This window comes from Callorhinus ursinus, unplaced genomic scaffold, assembly GCF_003265705.2.
Source record: "Callorhinus ursinus isolate GAN/ISIS: 27379988/994484 unplaced genomic scaffold, GSC_fseal_2.0 scaffold11, whole genome shotgun sequence".
Classification (NCBI taxonomy): domain Eukaryota; kingdom Metazoa; phylum Chordata; class Mammalia; order Carnivora; family Otariidae; genus Callorhinus; species Callorhinus ursinus.
In genome coordinates this window covers 52441994-52462880 of record NW_027397073.1, presented here as the reverse complement: position 1 = coordinate 52462880, position 20887 = coordinate 52441994, and the positions used below count along the sequence as shown (strand labels likewise).

The window sequence follows — 20887 nt, the reverse complement described above, 5'->3', positions numbered from 1 at the left end:
TACCACAGACATGATGTCATATCAGGAGTTCCGTGATGGCGATATGTTTTATTACTGGTGAAGTTTCCCTGATTCACTTGATTAAGGTGGTATCCGGCAGGTTCCTCTACTGTAAAGTTAATGTTTTTCCTTTTGTAATGAATGTATGTCTTGGGGGGAGACTGAGAATATACAAACATCCTGTTTCTCCTCAAACTTTTGTCCTCTATTTTTAACATCCTTTGCATGCCACAGTTATTACTGTGGTATTCTAATAGTGGTTTTCTATCTCCCTCATTTTGTATTAATTGGAATTCATCTTTAAAGAGAAAGCTGCCCCTTCTTCCTGCTTATTTATTAACTTATGTCTGTGTGGACTCATGAGTATTTTGTCCTGTAGGTAATAATCAAATACGATCACTATTCAGTTGCTCAGATTGTGTTAGCTCTAGCCATTGGGAGCTCTTTCACGTTAGCTCCTGTGTTCCTTTAACCTATCCCTATTCTCTTGATTTTGAACAATTTCATACTTTCTGGAACTCCAGCATCAACTTGTATTTCCCTGACTCCAGCCCTGGGATTAACTACTTCTCCAGGGAGCTCTGGTTCTTTTTAGTAGAGAATGGTATTTAGAAACCAAGATCTCGGCTCTAGGTGTGCTTGTTGCTTCTACCGTGTCCTTGATTCTAGTATTCCTCTTAACAGAGAAAGCTAGGATGTTATCAGCACCACGCTCTAACCAACTGAGCTAACGGGCCAACTGCCAGAAAGCTAGGATGTTAAATGTGCATTCTAGCCCAGGTATAAACACACCAACATTTGTGCATCTGTCCATGGAGACTTCTGATTCTAGTCTAATACCACAGGGTTTGTTTTAGCCTTCCCTCTAGGAAATTGCATTTTTAGAAGCTTCCCAGGTATTTATGATTAATCAGACTTGGAGAATGATAGCTTTGGGATATAAATCTGTTAGGTACGTTATGGACCCAAAGGTCTTGTGGCTTTGTTAAGTAGTCTTCGTTGATGAATACTCCCTTTGTTGAATCATCATTGTTTTCTATTCCTGAGTTAGTCATCATTTCTTCTTACACTGAAAAGAATTTTTATATCACTCCTACCCCTTCTAACTAAGGGAACTCAGCGGGCTAGGAGAGAAAGTCCCCAGTTTTTTGTAATGGAGTGGGAAGCCAGTCCAGTCTATGGCCAGCATTTTTACAAAACTTGTCAGAGAAATTGAGCGCACTTGAGGCAATGTTAGTGGTTTGAATGCACAGGGAGGCCATGTGTATTTTAGTATATACACAACCCACTCAAATGACAGAAAGTTCACAATTTCACTAAAGCCAAATTTATTTTAATTCTTGAATTATCTTCTTTTTGATAAGGCAGTCTGCATTCTTTTTCTCTAAAGCACAGCATTCTTTCTAAAGCATGTACTTGGTCTATCAGACTTGACAATAAACCCTTCAGCCTGGGGTTATCGAGGATGTTTAGACTGTGAACTTTAGGCCCACACATGCTTGTTAAGTTAGTAGTTGTAAAGTTGGTTAAAGTAGGTGCAGTGACCTTCACATTCTACTGGAGTAATTCATCTGGCATGTTCCTACCTGAACTTAACAGGGTACCATATGATGGGGGTTGAGGGACTTTCAACCCAAGGACTTAACACAGTTGGGACAAGTTTTAAATGTCAGCTTAATTCATCAGTGATATTAACTGAGGTTTTGGGGGGGGACATGAGAAGAAGATGAATTTAGTTTAACATGTCTTTCCCTAGACCTACAAATGACAGGAACATGTTTATTTGTTCCCAGTCGCACGGCTATTATTTCAACTATAGAAGAGTCATGATGTCAATTCCTGACATCTGGGTCAGTGAATAAATAGAAAGAACTTCAAATAAAGTCAGAATGTTTCACAGGAAATTGTATCCTACCAATCAATGTGTGGACTAAAGCGATAGTCATCATTGAAAATACAACATATGGTTTCCTTAGAAACCTGCTGAGATTGTATGCCTTTCATATGTGAAAGTGAGCCTAACAGTCAAATTTCCTGTTTTACCTTAGAGTTGCTTATGGTTATCAGTGATCACCACCAAAATAGGTTAGCCACAGTTGTCTTATCCTAGAAAGTTTAGGATGAGAACATCTTCCTTAAAACATATTTATAACAATTGGGGTGCCTGGGTAGCTCAGTCATTAAGTGTCTGCCTTCGACTCAGGTCATGATCCCAGGGTCTTGGGATCGAGCCCCGCATCGGGCTCCCTGCTCGGCGGGAAACCTGCTTCTCCCTCTCCCACTCCCCCTGCTTGTGTTCCTCTCTCTCTGTCTCTCTTTGTCAAATAAATAAATTTTAAAAATCTCAAAAAATTAAACATTTATGACTATAATGTAGTCATACCTTTAGGGCTACTCATAATAGAAAGCTTAACATTTTTCATGTATGGTAACGTGGAAGAATCCTCATGGCCTTCTAAAAGCATTTATGAAATTCCTACTTACACATGGCCTTGAAAATTACTAAACTTAGCATTAGTGTTTTTAGGAGCTTATGGTCCCAAGATACAGTAAAAAGTCTGGGCATTTGAGACAGACATATCTGAGCTTTTGTCTGTGAATCACAGTGTAACTCTTTGGCTCTATGTAAATTGCTTTGTCTCCATGTAAGTTGAGCCCCAGTTTTCTTGCTAGTACAATGCATATGGCATTTACCTCACCTAATTGTGAAGATTAAATGAGATGAGGTATATAAAATGGCATTTGGAAGGGATAAATGTTTTGCCCTCTTTTTCCCCGCGCATCACTTTCCCATAGCTAATACTAGGAAGAATATGGAGCAAAACATCTGAATTGTAGGTTAGGTTATATGTATGTGTTTTTTCAAGGATACGCATAGCTTAAAAAGTTACAGTGTGAGTAATTAAAGAGTTTGAATTTTCACCCGTGTAAGTGAATCTCTATTTTAAGTAACTACCACATATGAAAAGCCAAACTTGTAAAACAGTTATTACCACTTTGTAAAATAATTTAAAGGATTTATTTTAATAGCAAACTTCTCCCAGGACACCAAAGATATTTTAAAAACAATAGCTGCAAAATCAGCCTTGCAAAAATACATCTAAAGCAGTCCCATTCCTAAGTTATTTACCCAGTGAAATGAAATTATGTTCACACAAAAGCCTGTATACAAACGTTTTTGATGGCTTTATTTGTAATCGCCAAAAACTGGAAACAAGCCAGATGTCTTCAGCTGGTAGATGAATAAACAAACTTTGGAACATCCGGGTAGTGGGATACTATGTACTTAACACCAGGAGACAAAATGCTGATACCTGCCACAATATTGATTAATCTCAAATGTTATGCTACGTGAGAGAAGCCATATTCAGAAGGCTACATACTATATAGTTTCATTTATGTGACATTCTAGAAAAGACAAGGATTATAGAGACAGAAAACAGATCAGCGGTTGGCTGGGGTTGGGGGGAAAGCATGGACTACAGAGGGGCGGGGGGCATTTTGGGAAAGGATCTAGTTCTATATTTTGATTATGGTGGTTATTACATAATTGCATGATTAAAACTGTACACTAGGGGCACCTGGGTGGCTCAGTCGTTAAGCATCTGCCTTCGGCTCAGGTCATGATCCCAGGGTCCTGGGATTGAGGCCCACATTGGGCTCCCTGCTTGTGGGAAGCCTGCTTCTCCCTCTCCCACTCCCCCTGCTTGTGTTCCCTCTCTCGCTGTGTCTCTCTCTGCCAAGTAAATAAATAAAATCTTCATTCTTTAAAAAAAGAATTGATTTTGAACAGGTCAAGGTATAGCTATTTGAAATTTTTAAATTGCATTTCATGACTTGCCATGAACATTTAGCTAGAAGTTTGTATATGCTGATAGGTGGAACGATTAAACTGATGTTGACTAATAGTTTAATGTTTTTCATTATTAACTATAAATAGAATCTTAAACTCATTACATTTCTTAACGATTTCACTTCTGTGTTTCTCTCTAGTCTCCAGTCAGGTTAAATGTTCCTGTAACATAATCTGTCACCTCATATACAAGTAGATTGGGCATATTTTAGGGCATATTTATGACAGGAAAAAGCATGAACTAAATTATCAGAGACTGCCTTAGTTTCAAGCATTATTCTGTAATTTGGGAAACAAAGGGAGAAGTGACGAAGAGAAATACAAGAACTATTAAATTTTATAGAGCTGCAATAGTCTGAAACGATTTTGTTCACAGGAGTGATAATGAGGGTTGAGGCAAGTAGTTAGGGCCCACTTTTCCTGGTGTGCTGCTAGCCACTTTAGCATCTACGCAAGGAACACGTACTTCATTATGTGTAGTGAAATCTAAAGATATGTGTAAAATTGAACATTTAGTTTTCCTCTCTCTGTGCCAATTCTATTGCTTTAAAAAGTGAGTATTTTGTTATATTGCTGAGCATTAGGAAAATGAAACTGTTGCTACTAGCTATTTACCTTGAAGGCTGTGCCTTATAGAATTTTGATGTTGGGCATTTTCATGTAAGTAGACTTGCTAGTAGGAAATGATAACCTAAGTTCTGTTTCATCCTGTTTTCTATAATAGTCTTTGGTCATGGTATGATCATTGTCACCTTTTGCCTTACCTCTGCTTCAGCTGACTTCCCCATACTGAATTCCCCTGACAGACCAGCCAGTGGTCTCTTCTACAAGTTGCTCTGGGGCTGCCCTGTGTACAGAGCGATCTGCACAGATGTCATTTGTTCTCACAGGGATATTTTTAGATTTACCGATCGAAGGTGGGTGTCACTTTTAATTGTCACTCACATACACCAGATTTATGCAAGTTTTTTTCAGTGAAGTCTTAATTAGCATCTGGAAAAACATCGGTTTCAGAATATCTGAGCATTGTTTTTGGAACATTGGGTTGGCCCCCACTATTCTTGGCATTTTTCTTAATGTGTGGCTATGTGTATATATACACACATATCTTCATTTACTTCTTGAATTTCTTTTTTAGGTTACAGTACAAAACATTGTGTATATTTCTCCCTCTCCTTGCTGATTCTGTTCACTGGATCTTGCATTCATTGATTCATACATTTGTTGGTCCGAAAATACTCATTAAAAACCTCTCATTGCTAGGCACTGTGCCAGGCTTTGGGGAGACTGTGAAGCATACAACACATCTTTCTTTGTCGGAACTTTAGAGCTTGGAGGTGGGGTACTGTGGTGAGTGCCTTTGGCTGTGGTAACCCTGGATGCACATAGCCATAGACCCCTTGCTGCCTGCGGCTTTCTTAACCCTTGAGCCCATGCCTCCTCGCCCCATCTCTTTTTGATCTTTTGGATTGTGCTCTGTGTGGGCATACTTTATTCCCATCTCTTCTTTACCCAGGAAGACTAAAACCCCCTTGTTCCTCTTATGAAATATTAGATTAACAGCCAACAGTAGTAGCTGGATAGATTGAGAAGAAAACTTAGTTTGGATTTTGGAGGATTGTCCAGAAAATTATTAGGCCAGTAACTGGGGTGGAAAGTAGGGAATTGATGGTTTTTGAACATGAAATAGGGGACACAGTCCTTCCTTCAGTTGTACCTGCTGAAAAGTCAAAGCAAATATTCGAGTAAAACTTGGGACCACCACTTGGGAAAAAAATGTATCTTGCTGTGGCGGCAAAATGTCTTCCCTTTTTTCAACCTTACTCAGCCCAAGATAATTGTTCATCCACTTTGTAGCTAGTGAGCATGGTGAAATCACAGAGAAGTGAGCCCAGTGAGCAAAAATCTGTGCTTTCAAACTTCCTTGAAGAGAATATGTCGTGACAGATTAGAAATCTGAATTTATCGACTCAACAGCCAAAACTCATGTTTTCTCATTTAAAAAAAAAAAAAACCCAAACTGAAAAAAAAAATTGTCAAATCACTATGTTGTACACCTGAAATTAAGCTTGTGTGTCAACTGTGCTTTAAAAAAAAAAAAAAAAAGTTCTGAGTTAAGGGGAGAAAGGCTTTCACTAGTTTTCTCAGGGTGTTTTTTTGGTGGTGGGGAGGGGGGTTATAGAGAGTTCCAAGTGGCTTTATCAGGTCAGAATCAGTATCCACCTATCTGTATTTAAGTCCTTTGTTGGTAAACATCAGAAATGGACACTGAACCAGCCAAGCAAACAAAGAAACTTATGACCATTCATGAGTCAGAGAAGTGATGAGAGGGCAAGTTGGGGGCTCTGTGCCATCTCAGTGTCGAGCTGGTGGGCCTTCTGGATTATTGCTCAAGTAGCTCAGCCCAGCTAGATTCTTGTTGCTTTGGCTCTCTATACATACTTTGTCTGGGTCAGAGGTCTCCCTACCCTATCAGTCAGCTGGTGCCAAGGCCTAAGTCCCAAAGCCCAGATATAGTTACTAGGGATTTACCCCTTTGTTTGGAGGAGTTTCTGAAAGATGAAATCATTGTGATCCAGGGAGCCTTATAATTACCCTCTGATCTAGCTGATGCGTCATGGATCTGTTCAAATTCCAAAGCAGGAGTATCGGGTCAGGAAATTTCCTCTTCTCACCTATCTGTCCTGAAGGTTGATGTTGAATAGTATTGGGTTAAAATTAGGGAAGGAACTGCTAGGAGAGCAATCCTCCCAGATCAGAATTTTTATAAATGAGGGGTACCTGACTGGCTCAGTTGGTAGAGCACGCGACTCTTGATCTCAGGTCTCACGAAATGATCAGGTCAGCTGTTTATTAGAATATACGAAATTCGAGGTCTGTTTAGTTTGGGTTACACGTCAAGGTGATAGATGCGCCTTAAAGGACAGGACACCCGGTTCTCCCAAGCTGAGTCAGGGCTGGGAGCACCAAGTCCATGCAGTAGAGACCGAGTGAGTTCCCAAACCTGGATGCCTGTCAGAGTCACGGAGAACGCGTCCTTAAGATCCCACTTCCAGTTTTTTATGTCTGGACTGGGGTCCGGGAATCTACATTCTTCAGCAGTAAAACTTGATTCTGTTACAGGTGGTCAGAGGACTACTCTTTGGAAATAGTAGCCTTACAGTGTGGTCCTTGTCAGTTTTCTTCGCTTAGCAGGAAAAAAGTTGGTTAGACCTAAAACAGTCCCTGACTGTGCCTTCAAACAAGGGAGGTCATAGGGTTGTTCTCTAGAAAGACACCTCATAATCTACAGGAAACTGACTAGAAACCCAGATCCTCCAAAGAACACCTCATCCCAGCTAAATCTGTGTCTCAGGAAAGAATCTTCTGAGGCTAGACACCAGCTCCAAAAGATTTCTAGACTTCCCCTGTACATCTTCTCTAAAGAAAGAGCCAAGATAGCAGCCAAGGCTTTAAGCCTTCTTGTAGTTCATTTTATGATAGACTGATTTTGGAGGTAGCAGAAACAGGCATGGAATTTTATTATAGGATCTCTTGCTTTTACGTGGAGCTATGCTTCCCTAGCCTGGGTCATCTTCATAATTAGTTATTAAACTTCAAAAAAATTCAGGAAAATCTGCATTTTAAAAAACTGTTAAGGATGATTTTCATAAACACGAAATTTTGAACCAGTGTAATAAGTAAAAATTTTTTGAAGTTTAGCCTTAGTAGGACGTTCCCCACTAAGTCTGCCCTTTTTATTTCCATATTTAAGTTGGTTTCTTCATTCAGCAGTATTTACTGAATCCCATCTATGTGCCAGATGTATTTCTAGCTCTGTCTAGAAATTGTGGCTTGATCCTAACCAGCTGCTTCCTTTCCCTTAGCATCACCTTGGGTCTGTCACAGGTCCTTCTGATTTTCAGTCTCCTCTGCACTTCTGCCTTAGAGCTCTGCTGTCTCTTACTTGAATTGTTTGTACAGTACTCCGGAATTTTGCTGGGAGACAGTGGGTTTTAGTTTACAGATTCTGTACACAGGGACTGAATGGTCCTAGAAATGAAGGAGAGCCCTGTTTCCACAATCGCAGGACAGAAGGGGACCTGCTGTGATCTTGAGACTTCAGGGCAGTGCATTTTAGAGGTGCAGCTGTCAGCATTTCCTCATGGACTTTAGTTTCAAGGAAATCAGATGGGCCTTACTGCACCATCTACTTTGGAGCCTTGGGGTAAGGCCCTTCCCTCACCAAGGGCAAGGGCTGTTCCTTGTGCTGCTGCTATTTCCTGTACTTATTTTATAAAGCAAGAATTAAAAGGCAGCTATTTATAAAATAAGAAAAATTAAACAAATTAGCATTTTGTTATGATGGGGGATTAAAAAGCTGAGTGGTACAAAGTAAGGCATTTATTTGAATTTAAATGGCCAAGAGTGGCTTCTCCAGGAAAGCGGGGTTCCTTTTCAGACTTAGTGTCAGTTGTCTGTTCTCACTCAGAGATAGCACTGTTTTGTATAGTTTTCCATTACATATGTCTAGCCAACTTGTAACCTCATTTAGTTCTTTGTGATCTCCATATTGTCTGCTGGCCACCGAGTAAATGTTAGAAAATGTCTTTTGACAGGATGTGGGCAGTTCATCTGGGGGATTTTTCATTCACAAATGCCTGACCTCCCAGACTAGGGAGAAGCTTTCAGCAGGTGCTGCTGTGTCTGCCCTTGCTGCCTTTCATCTCCTACTTTTTTCAGAGTTCAGTTCTTAGCTGAACGTGCCCTCCAGTTCATGCTTGGCTACCTTTAAGAGACTCTGGAATTCCTGGAGGATTGTAGGACTTAAGTACAACTTGAGTTCAGCCCTGAGATCGCTTGTCCTCAGGGTTACCACCTCACCTTGAGAGGCCCATGATTTAAGTTACTGTGGGAAGTAGCAAGAAGGTTGGGATCCTGAGTCACAGTACAGCTGGGTTCTAGTGAATAATAATGGAAAGTAAACCTTTTTTCTCAGCCTAAATGTGAAATGAAAAATGTCTGTCTTGCATAACCTAAATTCTCTTTTTGAAGATCAAATGAAGTATGTTTGAGAAAGTTCTTAAAAAGTATTAAGTGCTACTCAAAGGCAGAATATAAGCTTGGATGCCTGGAGGAGGTTGGTCTAGGAGCATAGGTATAAGCTGGAATGTGTACAAGGCAACAGTGTTCTGGTGTTTGTTTCCTGAAGTATCTAGAAGTTTCTGTTCCCTCATAGCACACTCCTCACATCTGTGAGCAGAAGGTTAGAATGTTCAGGGCAGGTTCTTGGATAAAAGCTGTTCATCTCTGTCCACAAGCCCCGACCACACGTGATCTCCCAGGAAGTCTACTTCCTAATCTTGAAATGCAGGCCTAGCAGGAAATAGTATTCAGTGCTACCTCTGGTAGCAAGCAGAGGAGACTTGGGGGCCAAGTAGCATTAAGTAAAAATAATATTCCAGTTGCTAAAAGCAGCCCACTTGCAACAAGAAATCTGGGGGGGGGGGGTCTCATCAAGGCTTTTGGGATCCGTGCTTAGAGTATTTCTATCACTTAGAGATACGATTAAGGACATGGGCTCTAGAATCAGACTTGAGTTTGAATATCAGCTTTACCACTTAGTGTGGTGACATTGTACACTGTTGAACCCCAGTTTCCTCATATAAATGGGAATATTGATCTAATATTCAGGAACTAAAGTACAGGTTTACATAGCACTTGACATGTGATGGACATTATAACGTGTTAGTAGTGCTAACTAGTTAATAGTATTGAATAAATATATGAAGGTAAACTTAGGAAACAGATTTTGACAAAGATATATATGAGTGGTTTGGAATGTATCCATTTTTGTATTGATCACAGTTTAGAAATTGTTTTTTAATAGTGCCTATATCTCTTTTCCTTAGCAAAAATTATTTTTGAACATATCACCTTTAAATAATTTGGGGCAGTTTTTATAGGAAGAGGATCTGTACTTGAACCTATTTACTGATGGATTCCATTTATAAATGTCTCCTACATATCATGATGGTTTATTTAGTTTCTCTGATGCTCAGGAAAAGCTGCTAAATAAATCTTTAAATTTTTGGTATGTAATTGAATCTTGAAAGCTACTCATTTATTCCAGATACTAGTGTATGTTTACTTTAAAATATTTGATAAGAAAAATCTAATAGTGGACACTATTGACTTTTATTCATGAAGGACTGATTCAGATCTATTGAATTTTATGCATAAGGGGCCATTTCGTTTCTGATAAGTATTTTAGTTAATTACTGTCTTCTGACTCTTTCCATTTTTAGTTTAGTGATCAGTAAGCGCTTCCCTTTCTTGGGAGCTCCCAATATTTAACCCAGCCCATGGGAGCCAGTGCCTGCACCTAAACACACTTTACATTGTATATATTGGATGTCAGTCAGGTCTGTCTGCACCACTGTGTCTAGTTTTGGATTTCCCATTTAAAGAAAGTTCTCTGGTTTGTCCGAAAAGTGAAAGTAAACCCAGTCATTTTAGGTATTTTAAGGAAGAAGAATGTTTAGCCCAGAATAGATGAGACCTAGTTATGGTTGAACAACAAACTCTTAGGTGTAAGTGGTATCATTTAGAAGAGGGTGGCGCATATCCATTGTGAGTTCTAGTGGACATAGTAACTAGGGCTGTCTGATACAGTTATGAACTTCTTGGTGAAAGGAGTGAGTCTTTGTCAGTGAAGTACCCCAACATTGAAAAACAGTAGGGCAGTTATGATGTTTAAGAAGATAACCTGTCTTAGTTCAGGCTTCCATAACAAAATACCACAGATTGGGTGGTTTAAACATTTATTTTTCACAGTTTTTGGAGACTGGGAAGTCCAAGATAAGGTGCTGGCCAATTTTAGTTCCTAGTGAGGGCCCACTTCAGGCTTGCACATAACCACCTTCTGTTTCCTCACATAGTAGGAGGAGAGAACATGAGCTCTCCTAATGAGAACATTAATCCCATCTTGAAGGTCCTACCTCTTGGCCTCATCTAAACCTGATTACCTCCCAAAGGCCCCATCTCCAAATACCCTCACATTGAGGGTTAGGGCTTCAACATAAGAATTTGAGAAACAGACACAAATAGTCCATAACAATATTTAACCTTTTAAAGCCTTAATTTTATTATCTTTAAAAATAGAAATAATATTTACTCATTCATAAGGTAGTTCTGAGATAATGCATTTTGGTACATACATAGTGGGCTGCCTGGGTGACTCAGTGGGTTAAGCATCTGACTCTTGATTTCAGCTCAGGTCATGATCTCAGGATCGTGAGATCGAGCTCTGGCTCCGCACCGGGCATGGAGCTTGCTTGGGATTCTCTCTCCCCCTCCATCTGCTCCACCCCACCTTTAAAATATTGTTAAGAATTTGGTACATAGTAAGCTCTCAAAAAATTAGTTGCTGCTAACTGTGATGATTAACTTTACCATATTTCAGGGATGTGCTAGAAGTGCTTTTGGTATTTGAAAGACTGGACTAGATACTTTCAGTTCTAAGAATTAGTTAATACATGTTTATATTTTCTTTTGTGCTTGTGAGCCTGAAGATAGGGATGCTGCTCTATGAACATCCTTCAGTTCCACATTCCTCTCTCTGTATGGGCATCTTTATGTCCATCTGCTTTCTGATTATGTATGTATTCTTATTCTGTCTTTGCTTTGTCTCTGAATTTCCATCTGTCTGTCTCTGCATCCCCTCTCTCTCATTCTCTTTCCCTGTCTGTTCTTGAATTTATTTTCTCTCTTCTGTTTTTTTCTCATCATTCGCTCTAATGAATAATTTACAATGTATGTTATTTTGCTATATTTTTTAATCTTTGTTTTATTCAAAAGGTAGTGTCTTCAGTGAGGTGTATCCCTGACATGTGACTGGGTACTTAATCGTCTGTCTTTCTGCCCCTGTTCGGAGTCCCACTTTCCCAGGCGTTAAACAGGACAGGTGTCAGAGGCCCTGAATTTGTTCTCACTTAGCTTTATTATGGCCAGTGCTGGGCTGGACATATAGGAATGAAGTTTTTTGGTGATAGATAATGCTTAAAGAAGAAGCTGTTTAACATATCATGTGTACAACAACCAACTGCTTTCCCCCCAGACATAACCATGAGGGGGAGCCCCCTTCCCCAGCTTAGTTGGAGTGCCCCTCCTAGCAGAAGTGTGCCCCTCATTCCCAGGGTGTAGTGAATGTTAGAGCCGCAGGACTCCCTTTACTTTTGTTTTCCCAGCCTTCATAATACACACAGAATTGTTTTATATCTGCTAAGGAAAAAAAAACCAGTCATTTGATAGCGTATATTTTTCTACATTTAGCAGCTGGCATTTACTCAGTAGACTGTCTTGTATAACAGCGCTTCCTTTAACCATGGTAATTAAAATCATTTTGAATAGATGTAGTTACACTTAATTATGGATCCTGTGTTCTAGTTGATGTAAGCTCCTTACACATTTAGTTTTTAAGACTTGTTTTATGGCTGAATGGAGATGAAGTTAACATTTTTCATTTTCTTTTAAGAAAAGAATATATATAATTACATAATTAGTTACGAAATTTTAAAATTTTTTTAACAAAACTCATTTTTAAATTGCCACCAGTCAGGCAGTAATACAAGATTGACTTCTTGGGTGGTGGTTCATGTACATGCTGTGACAGTCAAAAAGCATGTCGTGAACATATATTACTTACAGCATATATTACTTACAGCAACCTGGATGAATCTCCATAGCAATAGAAGTGGGAAAAGGCAATCACAAAATGTTATATACCATATGATTCCATTTATATAACTTTCTTAAAAATGACAAAAAAAAAAGTGAACAAATTAGTGGTTGTCAGGGATTAAGGAGAGAGTGACAGAAGTGGCTGAGTGTGGCTATGAAGGCCAATAGGATGGATCTTTATGATAATGGAAATGTTCTCCATTTTGACTGAATCAATGTTGACATCCTGATTGAGGTATTGCACTAGAATTCTGCAAGATGTTGCCATTGGGGAAACTGGTTTAAAGGATACATGGGATCTCTTTGTATTATTTCTTAAAACTACATGCCTGTGAATCTACAGTTACTGCAAAAATTACTAATTTTTAAAAATGAGATGTAATACGAATATTCTGATGAAATATTATTTCCTCCCTACATATGTTTCTCTCTTTTTTTGTCTTATTTATTGATGGTTCATTTGATCATTCCTTTATTCATTGAAGAAATCATTATTGAACACTTGCCTAGTTTGGCCTTACCAAATGAATCCTTCTAAAACCAAAATCACACCAACTTGTAACTGTTTTGTAAAGGATATGGCCTAATTTAGTAGTGAGTTTAGCAGTTAGTTTACATCCTCAAAGTTATCTCTTCTGTAGATAAATTTTGGGGCCTTGGTAACATTAAAATATTCAAAAAATTTTCTGGGATAAAATTGTGGCTGTGCTTAATGGTGTAAAACTGGTGGGTCTTGATTACACATTCATCTGTGTAGAAGAGAAAAAAATGTTTAAGTGGAATCTGGGCACTGCCAGCAGGCACTCACTCAATTGGGAGGAGGGTGAGTTTCTCTAGAGGCAGATGTCCTGGCAGGCCCCTAAGTTTTCCCAGTGGAGTAACATTCTCCCAATTCAGCTTTGGACTTATCTGACAACATAGAACGTGATCTTTGGTAACTTTTCTGAGCATGTAACTTTGAGCTTAAGGCTCCTGAAAAGCTGAGTTTAAAGAGACAACTGTGCTTATGATGAATGACCTAAAGAATAATCTGTCTGTTCTCTGGTTCAGTAAAAGTTGGCCTCTGGATTAGCCGGAGCTGTGGAGGATCTCTTGTTTGGTCTATGTCCCACCTGTACCCAGGAGAATGATTTGCTGAATTGTGCTTTGACATAATACGAGGGGTGTCGGTGTCTAATGAATGAAACATGGTGGTATTTGATAGCTGGAGATGAAACTTGACATCCTTGGGACTGATGAGCCATTTTTTTCTAATTAGTAAAAGTTGAGGGGGATTCAAAGAGACTTCCCCACTGGTCTTTAACACCTACTGTATGGTGGGCTCCCCAACCTGTGGTCTTAGCTGCAGCCACAATGGATGTGGGGCACAAGAGGAAGCATTTCCTCTCATCCCTCAGCCCTGGTCAGGTGCCCACTCCTTCCGTGACCCTTTCTGGAGGAGTATTTTAGAGCCTAGTGATCCTGATTTGACTAATTATTGTTGAGCAACACGATTAAAACCCTATTCTGTCCTTTGTAGAACATGAATATATGTTCGAGTGAGTTGTGTTCAAGTATTGAGGGGATTTTCAATAAAAGTAATGTTATAAATAGGTTAGGCCCAGTCTAGCTCACCCAGAGTTTATTTAATCTAGCATGTCTCTGACCCATATACTGTTAATAGTTTTGTAGAAAACTCATCTTTCACTTACTTGTCTTCAGAAACAACCTGTTTTCTGGTTTCTTCTGGAGGTGATCATTGGTCATTTTTTTTCTGCTTGGCTGCTGTGGTCAGGGTGGATGCAGTTGCCCCACGTTACCAGTGATCTTGGGCAAGAGGGCAGAGATGGTAGTCTGGGTTCTTTGGTGGTTCTGTGCAGATTCTAAACTTTAGGGGTAACCCCTACAGGCAGCTGCAGGATCCATGATGATGGAAAAGAAAAGGGAACTTACGCATGCCTGAGGCCCTGGCTGGGACAGCCTCTCAAGATACAAAAGGACCACCTGATTTTGTCTTTGTGTGGAAATATGTAAAAACAGTGGTAGCATGAGACTTACTGGTTCGAAATCAGCAAGGTTAATAAAATATGTAATATGGTTTACAAATGTGCAATGTCTTTTTAATTACTACTATTTTTTTCTTTGTCATTAGATCCACAAATTCATTGTTACTATCTCATATAAATTTTTTTTTGTCTTTGTAGTTTCAAACCATGAATTATGTGGGACAGCTGGCTGGGCAGGTGATTGTCACTGTGAAGGAACTCTACAAGGGCATTAACCAAGCCACTTTGTCCGGGTGCATCGACGTCATTGTGGTGCGGCAGCAGGATGGCACCTATCAGTGCTCACCTTTTCATGTTCGGTTTGGGAAGCTGGGGGTCCTGAGATCCAAAGAGAAAGTGGTGAGTGCAGGGGACAGCTTGTTCTCAAGGAGGGTGAAAGGTTAGATGGTAACAGAATAAATTGTTCTTATGTGCTTTCCGGACTTCCCCCGACTGCTGCAGTGGTTAGGGGGAACGGACACCTGTATGATGTTGAAGATAATGGTATAAGAAGTCAACCTTTATGTGTTATTTTGAAGTTGCTGCTGAATATAAGTCTTACTATAGAAAGTCCAAGGGGGCAAAAAAGGCTGAAAATTATCTTGATAATCCTATTTGTTGCAACTCAGAAGAACAAAATAGAGAAACTGGAGTTATAAATGGGGAAGGTTAGGTGTCTTTGAAAAGTTTCTTTACCTTATACAGCACTTTAAAATATTTAAGGAAGGAACACCTGGGTGGCTCATTTGGTTATGTGTCTGCCTTTGGCTTGGGTCATGATCCCAGGGTCCTGAGATGGAGTCCCACATTGGGCTCCTTGCTCAGCAGGGACCCTGCTTCTCCCTATGCCTGGCGCTTTCCCTGCTTGTGCGCTTCACTCTCTGTCTCTGGCAAATAAAATAAAAAAAATTTTATAAAATATTTAGGGCAATGCCTTCATACCAGTTGTGAATGGGATAGACTGATGTAATCCAGAATACATTTATTTAAACAAAATTCATGCCAAATTTGTTTTGACAGAGCTGTTAAATCTTATTTGTATCTAAATTTTGTTAGTTAATACCAGGACTTGTCTCCAGATTTTACTAAATGCAAACCTACATGCCATAGGCTTGTTGGCTTTTATTTATTTTGGGGAAGATTCATTCAGAAAGAAAACAATTTGTGTTGGTTTTCCTTTTTCTTACATTCGCCACCTTCAAGTAATGGAGCAATGCGAAGGCTTGTAAATGTATCGGATGTCAGGGCGCCTGGGTGGCTCAGTTGGTTAAGCGACTGCCTTCGGCTCAGGTCATGATCCTGGAGTCCCGGGATCGAGTCCCACATCGAGCTCCCTGCTCAGCAGGGAGTCTTCTTCTCCCTCTGACCCTCTTCCCTCTTGTGCTCTCTGTCTCTCATTCTCTCCCTCTCAAATAAATAAATAAAATCTTTAAAAAAAAATGTATTGGATGTCAGTCAGTTTAGAACACTGAGCTGGTAATAAAACTTGCAGGTACATGGTGGTAGTTTTCCTTTCTACTCTTACCCCACATTATCTACCTGAACAATGTAGGGAGATTTTGTCAGGATTTTGAAAGATTCACAACATTTTGGGGCACAGAACTATGTGTTAGAGGACCACTGGCATAAGTTGGAAACATCTTATTCCTTAAAATAGAAATTTCTATCTTAATTAAACATAGGTTGTTTTGAGAATGGAAGAAAACTTTTACGTTTTCACAGCACTAGATATTCTCCCTTCCTGCCCTCCCCCCCCCCCCCCCCCAACACATCTTTTCTTCTAGGGGTTATAAATCAGTTCTCCACTGGAGAGCCATGTTGCAGGGTGGCAGGGGTTCAGTCACCCTTTGGAAACCAAAAGCAGTCACGCAGTTCATTTAGTAACTTGGAAACTGCCCATTGCAAAACAGTGTTCGGCCACAGTTAAGCTTCTTGGAATTTTTTTTTTCTTGCCAGTAACACTAACCTATAGTACTTTCAGACTTTATCCGCTCTGGGAGAATCTGTATGAAACTGTTTATGCACTGAAATTTCCCATTAGCTTTGCAAGGATCTAGTCATAAAATGGCTTATATGGCACTTTTGTTTGTTCTTCTGTGATCTGTGTTTTTGATCAGCACATTGGTTAAGTCTTCTGGCCTTTCAGAATGGAATCTGCAGGCTGTTGTATGTGTAAGCATTTGTGTATCTGTAAATGGTGTCTGGACAGACAACACACCTCTTTCTACATGCTGTATGCTTCCAATTAAGATGTAGTACAGTTTATGTACAAGGCTGCCCAAATGATTGTGTTAAATATCTTGTCTCACCCTTGGATTATTTAATAGGAATCTATCCATGAGACACAGGAAAAGAGAAAATTACTTCTTTTGCACTAATATCCCAGAAATCCAAAGGATGTGTTTGAAAGAAAATTTGGCTATTTAACCGAAACACAGCTTTCCTGTGAGAGTAAAACCGAAACCCTGTCTGCCTTGAGATACTCAGGCAATTTGGATTAACTATTTGTCTTATTTTAGGTCAGTTTGGATTAGGGAAAGCTATTCATTGTTTTTAAAATAAGACCCCAGTTATGGTGACACCTATGAAGTAGACTTGAAATCATAATCACCTTTAAGCCTCTCGTTAGGGAAATAATAATTTTCCCGCTGTCATTGGTATGTTCTTGTTTGATAGAACACCAGTACTCCTAGTGTACTTCATAACTCAAGAGTTGAATTTCAGAAGGTAAACCTGCAGTTGATATTTTAGATATTAGTTTTGTTGATCTAACACAAAACTTACTTATTGAAGTTAAATAACCCAGTGTATTAGACAGGAATTTTCCATTGTGTGTGACAAAAATCCACTTCACACTAGCTTAAGCAGAAAAGGGAATTTATTGGCTTGTGTAACTAAAGTCCAGGGGCATTTGAATTAATCAGGGCTTTATTTAGAGTCTGAGGGTATTACCAGAACTCTGTCTCCTCCCACCTCTCAGCTCTGCATCCCTTCGTGTGTGTGCTTTCTAATGCAAGATGGCCACAATACCTCCAGGCTTACTTCCCAGGAACTCAGCAACCGTAGTAGAAAGAGCTGTTTTCTTCCTACAGAAGCATCAATGTTTAGTCTCCCTGTCAGACTTGTCAGTCTCCCTGGTCCGATAGCTGGGATGGAATATATTGATCGGCTTGGCATGGACAGCAGCCTCGCCTCCTCGCTTTGAAGCTACACCTGAAACAGATGATGAATAGATCCCAAAGGACACACCAGAGATACTCTTACCTGAAGAATGGCATGCCAGAACAAGAGTCTGCTACAGCCAGTATTTCTTCTCTTTTCTTTTTAAGATTTTATTTATTTTAGGGAGGGGGGGGGGGGGGGAGAGAGAGAGTGAGCATGAGCAGAGGGAGAGGGAGGGAGGGAGAGAATCTCAAGCAGACTCTGACTGAGCATAGGGCCAACATGGGGCTCAATCCCAGGACCCTGAGATCATGACCTGAGCTGAAATCAAGAGTTGGCAACTTAACTGACTGAGCCACCTAGGCACCCCTACAGCCAGTATTTCTAAAAAGCAAATCAGTTCTGTTTCAACGTCTGTCATATGTGTATATATATATATATTTTTTTTTTTTTTAAAGATTTTATTTATTTGAGAGAGAGAATGAGAGAGAGCACATGACAAGGGGAGGGTCAGAGGGAGAAGCAGACTCCCCGCCAAGCAGGGAGCCCTATGCAGGACTCGATCCTGGGACTCCAGGATCATGACCTGAGCCGAAAGCAGTCACTTAACCAACTGAGCCACCCAGGCACCCTGTCATATATATTGAGTAAGATTAAGCCACAGGGTAGGAAGTATGACTATACAGTTATGAGTATTGTTTTAGATACCAGTTTACAAGGTACATCAGAATGAGTATGCCAGTTTTCCCACTGCTGTCGTCTTTTTGTCCGTGATTCTATCTAGGATCCCACATTACTTTCACTTATATTCTCTAACCATTCTGTCTTTCCTTATAACCTTGACTTTTGAAGAGTACAGATGGTTATTATATAGATTGTCCCTCAGTTTGAGTTTGTGTGATGTTTTCTCATTTGGGGAAGAACGCAGAGTGAGGGTGTACCCCTCTCAGTGCATCATCTCAGGAGGCCCAACATGGTGCCATGCTTTGTTACTGATGATGTTAACTTTGATCCTTTGGTTAATGGTATCTACTGGGTTTCTTCACTGTAAATTTATTTGGTGAAGAAACTTGGAGACTGTGCAAATACCCTGTTTTTCATCGTACTTAGACCCGTGAATTTTACCATACCCTGATGAATTTTGCCTGCAACAATTATTACTGTGGTGTTTGCCAAATGGTTTTCTGTTTCGTCCTTCCTACTCTATTTCTTAATTGAAATTCTGTATTGAAGAGCTATCCTTTTCTCTTGTTTATGTATTCATTATTTAGATCAGTGTGGACTTCTGAATATTAATTTTACTCTGTGGGTTATATAATCCATTATTATCATTATTTAGTTGCTCAGATTGTCCCAGGTTTGGCAATTGGTAGTTAGCTCCTTCAAGTTGAGTCCTTTTGAAATGCTCCCGTCATTTTTTTGAGCACTTCCTTACTTTCTGGCACCATAAGATATTCCAGAAGAATCCACTTTACCTGCCTCAGCCCTGGAATTATTTTGTTTCTCTGGGGACCGGTGGTTCCTCTTATTAGAGAATGGTATCTAGAAACAAAGAATCTAGTCACTAGGTTTGCTCATTACTAACTGAGGTGTCATTGCTTTTAGGCCCTGTCAGTGGGCAGAGCTGGAAAAATCTGTGTACGTAGATACACGTACTTACATCTGTCTGTAAAAACCATGAGTTCCCACTAATTCCAGTCCATCACCAGAAGGTTCCTCCTCATCTCCTTATTTGTGACTTCTTTCTCTGACAGTGAGAAACGCCTCTTACTATACAATATGTTTACCTATTTGTTCAATCCTAGAATACACATAAAATAATTACAGAACTGCTAACCCATATGTCTGATTTTTTTTTTTTTAATTACTAACTACGGTATTTGTTGTAGTTTTTTGTCTTCAGACTTAAAATAGTCAAAATACCATTTTCCACTTAGGCTAGTTTTCTTCCTTACCCTGCAGTGTAGTTATGTTACTTACATATATTTGTAACAAGCATTTTGACAACATATGTCAGTTAATGACCTTCAGTGACCTGCTGTGACCCAGCACTCAGTGTCAGAAGGGATAATTGGGGGGCGGAGCAAGATGGCGGAGGAGTAGGAGACCTAGATTTCGTCTGGTCTCAGGAATTCAGCTGAATAGGGATCAAACCATTCTGAACACCTACGAACTCAACAGGAGATCAAAGAGGAGAGTAGCAACAACTCTCTGAACAGAGAAGCGACCACTTACTGGAAGGTAGGACGTGCGGAGAAGTGAATCCAAGGCGATATTCGGGAGGATAGACGGGGGAGGGGCCTCCGCCGGCCGCTTCTGGCAAGTGATAGAGTCGCGGAGCACAAAATTGGAACTGTTAGAAGCTGAGGGACGACGCTGCAGTGGCTAAGCGGGGGGTGGAACCCTCGCGGGACAGCGTGGTCTCAGGATCCTTGGGGGTCACAGAAAGACCGGGGGAGCCTGAGTGCTCCCGAGCTCCCAGGTTTCGGAGCGGGGAAGCCGGCTGCAGAGACGGAGCTGAGGCGCGGGCTCTCAGCTTGGGGTTGCCATAAACTGTGATCCGTGGCCCAGTCGGGCCACTGCTCCTCCAGCAGGGACCCAACAAGCGGCAGAGCTGGGGAGACTCCCCTTCCCTCCCAGGGAGGAGCGGCGCGGGAACGCACCGCAGGGATCTGCTGGGTTTGGAGACTCCATACGGGGTCGGGTGCCACAGATAGCAATGCTCGGTCACAGGCCGGGTGAGCACGGAGAGCGGCCGGAGACCGGGGACAAGGGAGTGACTGCTTTTCTCTGTGGGCGCACTGAGGAGCGGGGCCCCGAGTTCTCAGCTCCTCCGGGTGGAGATTGGGAGGCCACCATTTTTGCCCTGGTCCCCCAAGGCTGTATGGAGAGCTTACAGGGAACAAAAGCTCCTGAGATCAAACCCGAGCAGCTTGCTTAGCCCGGACCAACAAGGACGGGGCAATTCAGCCTCCGGCAAAGACATTTGGAAACCACAGCAACAGGCCCCTCCCCCAGAAGATCAGCCCGAACAGCCAGCAAGCCAAAGCCAAGACCAAGTTTACCGATCAAGGAGAACAGGAGAACTCCAGCGCTAGGGGAATACTGCACATAGAATTCATGGCTT

General features: G+C 40.7%; 1 protein-coding gene across 3 annotated transcripts in view; it reads left to right on the top strand.

Annotated features, from left to right (window-relative positions):
* The window catches only part of LPIN2 (lipin 2), a 92726-nt gene that overhangs the window by 27387 nt on the left and 44452 nt on the right, over positions 1-20887 (top strand). For all 3 annotated transcript variants that reach the window (XM_025886357.2, XM_073898462.1, XM_025886356.2), the window contains exon 2: positions 14758-14958. In XM_025886357.2, the coding sequence (XP_025742142.1) occupies positions 14767-14958 (192 nt within the window). In that variant the 5' untranslated portion in view covers positions 14758-14766. The remainder of the gene's footprint in view (positions 1-14757; positions 14959-20887) is intronic.